At 34.5% G+C, this 15324-nt stretch overlaps 1 protein-coding gene across 2 annotated transcripts in view; it reads right to left on the reverse strand.

The window, feature by feature from the left end:
- The window catches only part of LOC108993983 (MLP-like protein 43), a 91234-nt gene extending 80868 nt beyond the window's left edge, over nucleotides 1-10366 (reverse strand). Inside the window, exons 1-2 of one of the 2 annotated variants that reach the window (XM_018969097.2) lie at nucleotides 10082-10366; nucleotides 9124-9644 (exon numbers count right to left, since the gene is read on the reverse strand). In XM_018969097.2, coding sequence (XP_018824642.1) covers nucleotides 9361-9644; nucleotides 10082-10274 — 477 coding nt within the window. In that variant the 5' untranslated portion in view covers nucleotides 10275-10366 and the 3' untranslated portion in view covers nucleotides 9124-9360. Of the gene's footprint in view, nucleotides 1-9123; nucleotides 9645-10081 lie in introns of those variants that run through there. The other variant, XM_035684101.1, reaches the window with a different exon arrangement.
- Nucleotides 10367-15324: the final 4958 nt, after the last annotated feature.

The raw sequence follows: 15324 nt of genomic DNA on the forward strand, positions 1-15324 counted from the left end.
GAATATGTTGTGATATGGATTTGAAATATTGTAATTATTGTTTGTGAATTTTGTTTGATTATGTTTACATGGTTAGAAATATATTGTCTTAGGTTTTGGATTTATGTAAAAATTTTGATATAATATTTTTTGGTTTTGAAGAATTTGTGAGTGCTAGTTATATTTCTCAAGTTTAGGAATATGTTAATATATGTACATGTGATTTTATGCTTACTCTTGAAATAATTGTAATTATTGTTTGTGAATTTTGTAAATAGTTTGTGAGTTTATGGTGTTCATTGATGAATTAATCTGTGTAGAAATATATTAATGAGAATATTGTTGTTGTCGTTGTGATATGGATTTGAAATATCGTGATTATTGTTTGTGAATTTTTATTGAATATGTTTATATGGTTAGAAATATATTGTGTTTAGTTTTCAGTATTTATGTGAATTTTTTTGTGTTTTTTGAATTTGTTCCTTAACAAGAAAATTATAAGTTTAGACTCTTAATTTAAGTAAAGATTAAAAACATTTAATATACATTTAATATGAAACTTAATATTTAACATTTAATAAGTATATATAATATATTCATACTAATTTAGTTAGAATATGATTATTATTCAAGTTATATCTATAGTATAAATTTTAATTTAAAAAAAAAAAGTGTATAACTTAACTATATATAAAATATAATATATACATATAATAACTATAATTAATCATTACTTATTAAATATTCTTACCATTGTGAGGTTCCAAACCATTATATTATTAAATATATATATATATAAATAAATAAAGTAAAATACTCTTCAAGAAAAAAGTGTTGAACCTACCAAATAAGTAGAGAGTTGGAATAAATAAATATACTTATTTATAATAAACTAGAGAGTAAATAAATAAGGATCAAATAAATACTTATATAGAAATTATATACTTATTGTCTATATAAATAAATAACTCACTCAATTAAGTATAACAATTAAAATTATATTTTAGGAATAACAATAATTAAAATTATATAATAATCTTTGAAATTATATATAACAATTATAATAACAATTATATAATAAGAATTAAAATTACATAGGTATCAATTAACACTGTCCTAAGATATATAATAACAATTAAAATTATAATTTAGGAATAATAATCCGAGATCAATCATTATAGTATTTCGTATAGGATAGCCACAGCCAATCCAAAATCACTATAAAAACTTTGTTGCCTGTTGAAAACTCTGAAGTTTCGATTCCATAACTATTAATTTTTATTTTTTTTTATAAATTAACAATGTCACTTTCGTATTATGTTATATTGTTAAACTAGAGAGAGATAAAATAATATGTGAACAAGTTTCGTGTCTTGTACACCCCGAGAAAGAATGATCTTGAAGAAATGTTTGTCAAATTGCTTGACTCTCAAAGTCTTTTTGGCCTTGAGAGTTGTCTAGGGTGGACAGTTTGTGACGGTTAAGTAATTAGACTAAAATTTAGACATTTCTTCAATATCATTCTCTCTCGTTGTGTACTGATAGGAAACTTGTTCACATAATGTTCTATCTCTCTCTAGTTTAACAAAATAATACTACTAGAATGTGACATTGTTAATTCAAGCAACATGGAGATATTGTTTGTAGTATTTTTTCATAGATATGTTGTGACATTGCATAAATAACCTTAGACCCGTTTGGGAATTAGTGTACATTTATGTATCCACTAATTCCTGAATTGTCCAGTGTGGATAGTTTGGGATTATATTATCTTTATTGCACATTTTTGTTACTCCTACTTTCCACATTTAATGTGAAGTTTCGATATCTTCCACTACTATTCTTCGAGTATATTGTTGGGAGGGTCACAATCCCTCTATTTAAACATATATACTTGGAGAACTATGGGGAGGTGCTTCCGAAATTTTTACTAACTTGGAAAATAGTAGAGTGACGAGATTTATCCAATATGAATAATATAATCTCGAATGGTATAGGACCAACTACCTTATCAAAAAAGCAATGAGAATTGAAGCATACATGCATGTGAATTTTCTATGTACTTGTTATTAATAGATAGTAGAAATTGACAAAAATTGGATACGTCTGGGCGATAGACTTGGAAAGGATTATGTATACTATGCGCATGGAGTAAGAACCTTTATTGATTTTGCACGGGCCTCTACTGATAGAATTGCTACATTAAGTGTCCATGTCGAAGGTGTAAAAATTTGTGTGCGATAGAGTTGGATGAAGTAAAAAGTCATATATTTGTGAACGGTATGGATCTGGGGTATACCCAATGGGTACTGCATGGTGAGCTGTATGAACAGTCAACAGATGTATTGGTCGATCATCACAATTATTTGTGGCACATGGATGATGATTATGAGCAAGATGAGATGGAGGAGATGTTGGGTGACATTGGAGCGGGGATGTTTATGGATGAGGTTGACGACAATGCCTCAAGTGGCAGAGGGATTAATTGTGAAAATTTCGCTTCAATGTGAGAAGATGCAAAGTGCGAGCTTTGTCCAGGCTGTACAAAACATTCCAAAATGTCGTTTATTGTGTGATTACTTCACATTAAGTCATTGTGTGACATATCAACGAAAGCAATAAACATGGTATTGGACTTATTTAATGAGGTGCTTCCCGAAGGGTCTGCATTGTCCAAGAACTTTTATGAAGCGAAATAGTTGAGAAAGGGATTAGGATTTGAGTACAAGTCCATACATGCATGCAAGAATGATTGTGTTTTGTTCTGGAAGGAGAACAAGGAGAAACAAGCATGTCCTCTATGTGGAGAGTCGAGGTGGAAGGATAAGAAAAACGTGCCGGTTAAGGTGTTGCAGTATTTTCCCTTGAGACCTAGGTTGCGAAGACTATATATGTGTAAGAAAATAACTCACAATATGAGGTGGCACGAGGAGAAAAGTGTGAAGGATGACGCATATATGAGGCACCCAGCTGACTCACTTGCATGACAGTCTTTCGGTAATCAACATCCAGAGTTTGGGATAGAAGTTCAGAACTTGCGCCTGTGACTCACAACCAATGGATTCAACCCTTTTGGGAATATGAGTACAAGTTATAGCATTTGGCCCGTAGTGTTGATTCTGTACAATCTTCCACCATGGAGGTGCATGAAAGCACCCAACTTTTTGTTAACTTTACTTATCCCTGGCCCGAGATCACCTGGGAATGACATTGACGTATTCATGCAGCCGTTGATTGAAGAGCTGAAAGAGTTATGGGAAACATATATTAGAACTTATGGTGCATCCACGTCGACATCTTTTTAAATGCATATTGCGGTAATGTGGACCATAAATGACGTCCCGACATATAGAATCTTTCCGACTGGAGTACGAAAGGGAAGTTAGCTTGTCCAACGTGTAATAAAGAAACTTCTAGTGAGTGGTTAAAATATTCTCAAAAGTTATGTTTCATGGGTCATCGACATTATCCACTAACAAATCATGCATGGAGAAGAGAATGTGTTAAGTTTGATGGGAGAGTAAAAGATAGAATTGCACCAAAAGAGCTGTCTGGGGAAGAGATAGTGGAACAACTGGTACATGTTAGAGCGAACACTTTTTTCAAGGTCGGGGAAAGAACAAGAGAAAACGAGGTGCAACAGAATTGAATTGGACAAAGCATAGTATTTTTTTTGTCTTACCATATTGGTCGTCCTGCATGTTGCGACATAGTTTGAATGTAATGCACACAGAGAAGAATATTTGTGATAATATACTGGATACATTGATGAGCATTAACAAAAAGATGAAGGACACAATCAAGACGAGAAAAGATCTTGATAGAATGGGAATTAAACATAATCTACATTTGTGGAAGGCAATAGGGTGGTCATGCCGCATGCATGTTTTACGATGACGAGGGAGGAGAGGATGGCCTTCTGCAAATGGTTGCAAGGTGTTAAGTTGCCTGATGGTTATGCTTCAAATATTGGTAGATGCGTGAGTCCTGATGACTGGAAAATCAATGGATTGAAAAGTTATGACTGTCACGTATTTTTGCAGAAGTTATTACCTGTGGGAATTCGTGGGAAGCTGACATCTAATGTACGTGTCACAATATCCGAACTATGTATGTTTTTTAAGGATTTATGCTCTCGGGTACTAAATCGAGATGTGTTGCAGAAATTGGAAGAAGATATTGCTACTATACTATGTAAATTCGAGCAGATATTTCCACCATCATTTTTTGATGTTATGGTCCATTTAGCAATACATTTACTGCGAGAGGTACTGTTGGGTGGACCGGTGCAGTTCCGTTAGATGTATCCAGTTGAAAGATATTTGGATCGACTGAAGCGCACTGTTGGGAATAAAGCCAGAGCTAAGGGTTCAATAGCAGAAGCCTATATACACGATGAATGGTTAACATTTTGCTCTCTATATCTTCGTGGTGTTGAGACACGATTTAATCGTCAAGAGCGAAATATTGATCTTGCTGCTCCACCTCCTCGTGAGCTATCAGTGTTTTCCCAGAATGTACGACCCTTAGGTGCACAAACGAGTTACGATTTAATTGATGGAGAGTTGGGTAAAGTTCGGTGGTATGTGCTAAATAATTGCTAGGAGATTGATGATTATCTTAGGTATGTCGTTCCATGCTTCGAATAATTCTAATGTTCTTCAAGTTTAACTATAACTGTTGTGCTCAAAATAAACTTCTTCTGCATTTATCTATAACAGTGAGTACATTGACAAACTTAGGACGGAAGACGTAGAAAACATAGAGGCAAGACATGAGGAAGAATTTCCAGGATGGTTTGAAGAACTTGTATGAACTAAAATTATATATATGTTATATTTTGAAACTTTTAACTCTGGATAATGAAATAATAAATATATATTATTTCAATTTTTAGATTTTAGAACAACGTGCTTGTGATCCCGAATCAATTTCTTCTGAATTGTATGCATTGGCCTGTGGTCCCTCAAATAGAGCACTTCGATACACTGCATGCACGGTTCGAGGATATAGATTTCATACTCTGTACCGTGAACGTAATAGAAAGACTCAAAATTCTGGTGTATTGGTCGATAGGAATCATAGAACAGATGATATTGACTATTATGGTGTCATACGTGATATTATCGGATTAAAATATCTGGGTGGGTCTATAACATATGTCTTTAAATGTGATTGGTGGGATCTAGGCGGTGGTCGTGTTTCGATACATAGAGTTAATCACTTTACGAGTGTCAATACTGCATCTAAATGGTACGAAGATGATCCATTCGTATTGGCATGTCAAGCTACCAAAGTCTATTATTTGATTGATCCAATGAAAAGTGCTGATGAAGATAGTGGAGAGATAACTTGGCGAGTCGTACAAAAATTTGTCCCTCGAAATATATATGAAGCAGGAACGAGTGCAAATTACGAAAATAGTGAAGATGAAGATGACACTCCAATTGTAGAGGCATACCAGGAAGATGGAGAGGGTATTAACTTGTTTGTTGACCTCGGTGCACTCTTTGTAGAGATGATGTCCCACCCGTCCATCTTGACCAGTCCATATTAAATGATCATTCAATTCAAGTGAGGAGGAAGAAGAAGAAGAAGAGTCAGAAGATAAAGACGAACCAAAATCCAGCCAAGAGGTGGATAAGGAGGATGAAGAAGAAGTGCATGATGATGATGAATATATTATTGAGGGAGAGTCTGAAATAAGCATGGAAAATACATATGAAGATGAAGAATAAAAATACTAAATATTTTATTCATATAAGTGACAATAAAATATCTTGAATTTTCATAATTTCTTCTAATTATTTTTTTTGATATAATTAGTTATTTTTAAGAATACCTCCAAAACGACAACGAAGAAATGTGCCTCCGCCAAGTCCAAGTCCCGAACCCATTGAGGACTCCCCACTTGAGAAATCCGCTTCTAAAGATTAAGTTAACACGCAAGAGAACAACAGCCAGCCGACACCTACTAGTAAGGAAATATTGTCGTTCAAAATTAATTATATAGTTAATATTTTTGTCTCAATAACTATATAACTCTAATTATATTATCTATTATTATGTAATTGATGCATCTGCATGTTGCGGTCGTGGCTATACACGCGGCATCTCTCTTGAGAAAAATAAAAGGCATGGAAAACTCAAGATCACCATTCCTGATAATTCCACTAGAGGAGTTGATGATAGTGCAGCAACGCTTTCCTCCTATATTGGCACAGTAGTTCAAGCTTATGCTCCATTTATTGTGCGCTCATGGTGAGATGTTCCGAATAAGATTAAGGAGCTCATTCGAAATCGTGTGCTGGTGAGTTTACTTTGAAAGTACATTTTTTCACCTAGATTAGTATATCATATTTTTGACCTGATTCACTTGTTAGGATGAATTCGATCTCGACTTTGGCCGTAGCAAGGATTTGAGAACTGTGAATGAGTTGATGGCTACACTATTCCGATGTCACAAAGGATGATATCATGACCACTTCAAGAAATTTGAGACATTAAAAGAGGTTGTGCAGTCTCCTTTCCAGTAGATGAAGTTAGATTATTGGAGAAAGTATTGTGATATTTTCACATCTCTAGATTATCAGGTATTTTACATTTATATGTTTTAATTATTTACATTCATATTTGTTCTATATATTATATGTATACATATTATAATTAACATTCTTAATATATTTTGTAGTACTTGAGTTCTACAAATGTACAGAATAGATCCACTCTGACTGTCCACCATCGTGCCAGTTCAAGATCATTTCACCGTGTTGCTAAAAAAATGGTAATTAAAAATTGTAGAATTCATTTATTTTTCTGATATTTTTTTATTTAAGTACTAACATTATCTTTTTAAAATTGCTAATGTCGTTTTGTTAGAAATGTGATGATCCTGAAAACTTTTCCCTCATTCATGTCTATGCTGCTGCTCACACTAACATAGTGAGTGGATGGATCCTGTCGCTGTAGATAATTATGTAAGCAATGTTAATTTTGTTAAATAAATTATGTAATATGTGAATAATTTATTTTTTATTTCTATTTCTTTTAATTACCTATCAAATTACAGGAAAACATTATGGAGATGCAATCGGCTTCTGGGGAATCATCTCCTAGTGACATAGATATATTCACACAAGTGCTCGAGCCACAGTCTAGTGTGGCAAGAGGTTTAGGACGATCTATCAAGCATAGATGTTCGTCCTCCTCAACCTCATAGACTTCACAAATTAATAATCTTACTAAAGATTTAGAAGCTGCACGGCATGAGAATAAGTATATGAGGTTGAGATAGCAAGAGTTAGAGTCTCTCTTAGAACGACAGTCTCATTTAGAGACGCATTTGCAGGTCCAACAAAGAGACCAGGAGAAAAGAATAGGCAGTGAAGTTCATGAGCAAGTGCAATGGGAGATGATGGTGCAAATGGAGCGTGTAATGTCGTTGCAACAGAATCATGATGGGCGAGGAAAAAAAAAGAAATAAATTTTATCAGTAGTGGTGGCTAGTTTTAATATCTAATTTTAAAATTTTATAAGACATTTTTATTTGTTAATTGATTGTATGTAATATGATAAAATTGGAATGCTTTTAAATTTTATGAAATTAGTATTTCTGATATGTACATTCGAATGTAAAGTAAAAACGTTCGAACGTGAATACATAAAATAGTATAGTAATATTCGAACGTAGGCCCCTACGTTCGAACGTACTGACCCTCAAACTAACAAAACATTCGAATGATTAAACAATTAACGTTCGAACAAACCTCCAAACGTACCACTTGCATTCGAACTCTCATTCGTTTATATTCAAAATAACGTCCGAACATTGGTCCGTTAACATTCAAACGTAAATTCGAACATTTATTAAAATTAACGTTCGGACGCCTAAACGTTCGAACGTAAATATGATACGTTCGAACTATAATCAACGAACGCCAACTTCTCTCATTTGAACGCCAATCGGTCGGGTTGCCGTTTGAATGTTCAATTGGACGTCTAAACGTTAATTTTTGTGACAGTTCTCAACCGTCACAAAAAATGTAACGTTCGAACGTTCAACCAAACGGAACACCTCCAACCATCACTAAAAATATTTTTATTGACGATTCAATAGTAAACTGTCACCAATTATTTTCTGTGACGCACATTAGGTGACGGTCATGGTGACGGTTTCAAACCATCACCAAATATCTTTAGTGACGTTTTGGCAATTTTTGGTGACAGTTTCCTCTGTCACAAAAGACAAATTCTGTTATAGTGCTATGATCTGGCCCAATTATGCTAAAGCACATAAAAATCATGATGGTATTTAGACCAATCCTGAAATAGAGGCAAATTACATAAGTTTAAGTTTATTTAATTCCATTGTATAATAATATTTTTGTTAATTATACTAACTTTAATATTTGTTTTTTGTAGGACAAAATGATAGCTATTAAGGAAATTGTTGCGGATTCATATGATGAATCATCTGTCAATGATGCTTAGATCATTTCTCATGTCAATGATGCTCAAATCATTTCTCAAGTTCTTGGATCACGTTCTAGATATTTGAGGGACTTAAGACGTTGCGTGAAGTCATCCTCAACATCATCATCCTCTTCTAAAGTCAAATCAAATGACAACAAGATTAAGGAATTAAAGGAAGCAACACTTGAGATAGAAAGATTGGAAAATTTTATGTATTTCTATCAAATATATATATTATTAAATACGACTGGAGAAACGATATAGAAAAATGACTTTGTTATCCACTTTTGTTCATATCTCTTCTTATAATGACGTTAGAGACTTTACTGGCAGATTCTGATCAGGAGCTTAGAGGCGAGGTCCATCTTTCTCTCAAGTAAGAAGAGTCAAAGTAGGCATGAAGAAGATCTATAAACAAATTTTAAAGATCCAAATCTACATCTTTCTCTCAAATCCATCAACCCAAATACATTATTAAAGTGTGCTTGAAATGAGTTCTTTCATCTAGATAGTCACTTAAAGCTATTGTTTTGTTTAGTACTTTCATCCCCCCGCATGATTTGATGATCTGCTAGTTTAAGAGATGATAAATTAAGGGCAAAAAGCATATAAGCCATCACATAGTGCAGAATATAAGCTAGTATTTAATCAACAAAATGATCGGAAGCGCAAGGAAGTTTCGTTTGCAGGTTTACTATAAGCATACAGAGAGGGATAGAGAGATAGATCAAATACCATATGAGTACATATAAGCATACCACCATGAAAGACACGAGGTACGTGCTCAAACTAAGAGGACCAAAAACAAAGAAACCAACAATACAAGAAAGGGTACCTTTTTACATACTTTCTTTTTTAGATAATAAAGGTATTTATTTATATATATGCTATAATATGTGATATTTTTGTTCACAGGTACTCCTTGCTCTTGATCAAAAGATTATCATCTATCTCTTTGATAAGATCAGCTGCGAACTGAAGCATTTGTTTTGGATCTGGAATCTCCGCGTTAAGTTTCTCATATTCAACAGTCCAACGGGCTAAGCATCCCTGTTTCTTTGGAATGGCCTGAAAAACGAACTTGAAACTTTTGTATGCCTCTACGAGTAATCCTCCTATCACCTTGAAAGTGACTGATAGTTTTTCGTCATCTATGCTCTCGTATATCTCCTGGGAAATTACAGGTTTTCCCTCTACACATGAGCCAGACCCAAAAAAGAAGAGAATCGATGAAATATATAAATATTAAACCATGCAAGCACGTAAACTATCAATTTCAAGATTCACCTTCAAAGTAAAAAAAAAAGAAAATCAATATATTCCATGATTTTCCGCATTTTGAATGTCGAAATTATCCCCAACAATTATTAAGAAGGCAATATAATCATTGTAAATTAAAAATTTTAAAAATAAGAAATTATGAAATAGAAAATGGCCAAAGAGAGAAAATCATCAAAGGGTATTGCTATATATCAAACTTGTTACATAGGGCGTATATTAAAAGTTTGTAGTAGTTAATTTGTGGCCGTGTGATCATCGAAATTGATAATTTACGGCAAAACATCAGGTGACATGTGAGAGAGTTCATATATAAATACTTGTGATCAACAACATACTTTTGTGCCCTTACCGAATAAGAAATGCCAGTTCACGACAGCACCCACTTCTTCCCATTTACCTTCTACTAAATCTACCTTCTGTAAATAGGTAGGGCAAAGTTTTGGTGTCTCGTACAATCGTTTCGAGTTAGCCTCATATAAAGCAGGAGCAGATGACTTGGCCTCTACTTCAATACTTAACTTACCAGACAGAGAAGACGACATTTTTCCTTTGAGTTATAAGAAGTTTTCTGTATTCTCGTAATGGCACGAGATAGCAATTAGAAGCAGTTAGTAGTAGGAATGAAAGATTGTGTGTCCAGGCCACCAATGCTCTCCGGCTTTTATAGGAAAAATGGACTGGGTTTAGCCGACAAGTTCTTCTAGATGTAGCAAGATCACTGTCGCAAAATGGAAAAATGGCATTAATTGTAGCTCATTTTTAAACCAGTTTCTTCGTATTTTACAAATAACTGTATTTTACATCATCCATTGAAAATGCTCTCCGATCGTGAAATTTGAATAATCAACATGTCTGTCTGAAACTGGTACTAGTCCTGGATACATTTGAGAGAACCACGTGACATGATGTCTTGTACCAGCTGGTTTGAACAAGTTTGTTAATAATCCCTTTGACAATTTCTTTTTTTCTGACGCAGCCAAGCATACGAGCAAGTCGAAGCAATTAGTCGTAGGAATTAGAGACTCTGTGTCCAGGCCACTAATTCTCGTCTGATACCATGGGCTTAAATACTGGAAGATTCTTACCTGATTTTATTTTATTTTATTTTATTCTCAAATATAATTTAAATACATATAAAATTTTTAAATTAAAATAAAAAATAAAAAATAATTTCAATTTTTAAAAATTTTTAAATTAAAGTTATAGTATAAAAATATTATTATAATATTTTAATTTTATATTATTTTTTTTAATTTTCTTTTCTTTTTATTTTTTAAATTTAAAAATATTTAATTTAAAATATCTCGTTATTATTTACAAAATTTTCATATTGGTCAGTCCCAGACAAGTCTTAAAGTCACAAAATTAAGATTCCGTTTTACCATTCAAAGTCAGAATGATTAGATCGTGAAGTTTGAATATATATTACATGTGTCTGGGAAACTCGTGCTAGTCCTGGATACATTTCAAAGAACCACGGGACACATTTCAAAGAACCACGCGCGTGACGTGATGTCTTGTACCAGCTGGTTTGAACAAGTTTGTTAATCCCTTTGACAATTTATTTTTTTCTGACGCAGACAAGCATACAATCCTCCATTCAAGAATTTTATTTTTTCTTTCTTTTGAATATTCTTCCAGACATTTTCAATGTAGGCCCCCTGCTGAGGCAATTCAAATATTCTAATTAATTAAAGAGATGTCTCTATAAATCTTTTATATGGAAGTTTGTTGGAGGATTAATCTAAATTAATCCTTTGCAAACTTTAGAGAGAGACTGAATTTTCAGCGAAACCATATAGTTAAAGATATAACCACGTTAATGAGGGGACAGACGTTGTGAATCACTATAAGAAAATAGGTCATTTCTAACGATTTTAAGATCGCCGCAAAAAAAATATCACACAATGTCATTATTTAAGGCGATTTCTAAGCCGCTGCTGAATTCCATCACAAAAGTGGGAAATGCTGAGGGAGATTTACTGTTCATCTTTTTGCAGTGACTTTTATACCTATTGCGGCGATTGTTTTTGTCACAAGAAAATATTGTAACTGTAGCGGCTTCTTATTTCTATCGAATTTTAGAATTGCCGCAATATATACTTTTCGCAATGAATATTATCTCTGTAAAAGTCATATTTGGCCAAATACTTATTAGCGGGCAATCAAAATCGTCGAAAAAACTGATAAAATTTAAATCTCCCACGTTTTCCCTTAGTTCCTTTAATTCCTTCCAGTTGTCTCCTCCTCCCCTCCCGTCTCTCCCCAGTCCCTCTTCTCCCCCGATCCCCACTCTTCTTGCCTCCACGCAGCAGCCACTGCAAGCCGCCGTCGACACACCGTTACCGTCCACCTTCATCGTCGCCGGCCAGCCCAGCCAAGCCCCTCCCTCGCGGCTTCTCTTTCTCCTGCAAATCTCTCTCTCTTCTCTCTCGGATTCTTAGTGCCACAACGTCCATAGTTGCCGCACCACCTCCAGCTAGTGACTTAGCTACCCCCCAAAGGGTCCCCAGCCCCTCCACGAAAGCTCTCCCTGTCTCCCACCATTGATTTGCTCTCCCCCTCACGGATCTCGCTCAAGGTCCTATACCCATCACGCGCCACCTTCCTCCATGACACAGCATCGCAGAAACCGCAACCCATTGTATTTCAGAATCTAGAGGGTTAGTAAGTAAATTTAGTTTTGTTGCTGTTGCTGCGAATCAGAGAATTTTGAAATATGGAAATAGAAGGTTTTGTTCATATATGCTTTTGGGTTGTAGTAATAATGGCTAAAAACAGACCCAACTGGGAGGGATTGCTTAAATGGTGAGGGATCTCATGCTTAAGTGTACGGGAGAAAGTAAATTTAAAGCTTTTCTTGAGTTGGATTCTTCGTAGTTATTTGGTCTGGAGAATTTGACTTCTGGGCAATGCCTTTCCTCATGCTTGTCAACTTTGTTCTTCTTTCATAGACATATAATTTAGATCTGCAAAATACTTGCATAGGTTTTGTGAAATGAATCATTTCTCTCTTATTTTCTATTGTTTACTGCATATGCACCTTTAGGTAAACAGTGGAATTTAAGTAATCACAATTGAAATTATCTAAGTACCCCTAATTATCCACGTTAATGATCAATCAGAAATTGTTAGCACGAATTAGCAACCAAAATATAATATTAAGAACATTAACACAATAATTTGGTTACGAAGGAAAATCCTTTGAAGAACTCCTCAAAGGTAAAACCCCACGGGGCAACCAAACTCAGGAAAGCCAATTTTATCGATTGAGATTTTTACAAGTAAAATGTTTACAAAACATTTGTAACTCGACACATTTACCCAAGACATGTGACCCACTTGTCTTCTATCGCAGTAGGTAGTTAGATCCTCTAACACTCTCCAATCTTTGTCTTTCCTACTGGAACCTCCAATGGTTGAACTTGAACACAACAACTCTCATTTGGAATATGTTCTCACTCAATCTCACGGATTTAGTCTCTTCGGAAAATCCTTCTCTTGAGAATTTTCCCTCGCACAATCTCTTTGATTTCTACCCAGATCTTCAAGTTCTCAAATACATGTGAATACGTGCAGTTTGAGTGTTACATAAACCCTCAGCCGACTTCTTTATAAATAGACAATGCATTCATTGATTTGGAGAAGGATTCTGCTAACAGGTTCATCCAGAATCCCAGTCAGATTCGTTGCTAACTATTTGCGAACTTCTCGGACTGGATCACTTCTTCTGAATTATCTTGAGATCAAGTCTGTTTCAGTTTCTTCAATAAAGCTTGCATACTGACTCTTAGACTCGAAGCACACAAATGACTCTTGTTGACTCTTATTTTATAATACAAACAAGATTTGATAAGAGCTACAATTCAAATACTTATCGGTATCGGATTACTGCAGTCCTAGAGTTCAATTAAGATTACATTTATTCCTAACAACATATCAAATTACATTAAGAGCTACAATATTGTTATACATTTATAACAATATAGATTTCTATTATCTTGGTAATGTTTAGAAGGTGTTGTTAATAGTTCAATCTATTTTGGTATTTTGAATTCCTTATTTTGAAGGGAGTGGTTACACTTGCATTGAATTGTGCTTTAGTAATCACTCAGAAATCAATAAATTGCAAGTGTGTATGGTTAAGCGGCAAGTACCTACTCACTGTCTAGATATTGGTTATTGGGTTCTCTTCAAATGCAAAAACCAGACTGTCGCTTTCAAAATAATTCATAAAGGATAAACTCCAAAGGACATTGCCAAGAGAGAAGCACAATTTGCAAAATTCCTGGGCTGTTATGTTGTTGGAAGTGCTGGAAGTAAAGAAAAGGTACCTTACTATTTTTGCGAGTAATTTTATGTTCTCTAGTCCTTTATTTGGTGGCTGCCATCTAGATTTATTCAAAATCGTTGATGTAGATATGTGACAACAGTATTGCTTAAGGCAGAATGATAATTTCACTAAAATTGCTTCCTTCTATGGCAAAGTTATAATGAAAGATTGTGAAGTATCTTCAACAAGTATAAGGAAATTCATATGTTCGCTTATGGATATATAGATTTTTAATGGTGAAAGTGCTCTTGATTTTACCTTCTTTAACTACTTGAACTATCATAAGAAATTTTTTATGTACTATCATTTGCCTCTGTTTTTTAGAATTTTAAAATATTTGCCAAATAAATTCTTATCAAACATGGAATTTTACCATTCCCTAGTTTTTGTAGTTGTTGCCTGCTGCATGGCTTTGCTTGTGTGGACACAACATTGCTGCCACGTGTCCTTCAATTCTCTTTGTAAAAGCAGGAAGATGAAATATAAGGGCTAGGGCTGTGCAAAATTCTGAAATTTCTGACTCCGCCTGACATCCGCTCCGATTCCGACTCCAACGGAGTCAGAGTCGTCAGAATTCGGAGTCATAGATAGTCAGAGTCGGAGCTCCAAGCAGCTTCGACTCTGACACCAACTTCGATTTTTTTTAAACACAAAAACCCAGCTGTAAAACGAAAAAAAAAAATTAAACGACACCGTTCCACTTAATATGGAACGGCGTTGTTTCATCACACTAGGGGGTCCAAAACACAGGACCCCCCTTCTTCCTTATTCGATATTCCACTCTTCCTTCTCCCTTCTCTCTCGCGTCTCACGAAGTCCGTCTGAACTAGTGAAGCCGTCTCTCGTCTCACATCTCGGGCTTTGGTTTTATGACTATATCATACATGTTATTTACGTTTTAAACTATTGTATTTAAGATTTTTTTTTTTATCTTTTCAGTATTTTTTTTTTTACAGATTTGGACTTAGGCTTTGGTGATCATATTTATGTAGTTACATTTATATAGTTATATCCTGATCAAAGACGTGGGATAAGTACTCTTTAATTAGCTCGAAGTACTACCTTTGACATTAACAAGTAATTTATTATATATTCCCCACCATATAATTTTGCCTTCCAAATACATTTTGATCTGTTAGAAATGTAGAGAAATAAACGGTCCAACTCCGAACGGAGATCGGAGCTTCCATTCGGAAGTTGAAGTTCAAACTTCCGTTCGGAGTTCCGCTCGAAAGTTGGAGTTCCGATCGAAGGTCGGA

Source organism: Juglans regia, chromosome 13, assembly GCF_001411555.2.
Source record: "Juglans regia cultivar Chandler chromosome 13, Walnut 2.0, whole genome shotgun sequence".
NCBI lineage: Eukaryota > Viridiplantae > Streptophyta > Magnoliopsida > Fagales > Juglandaceae > Juglans > Juglans regia.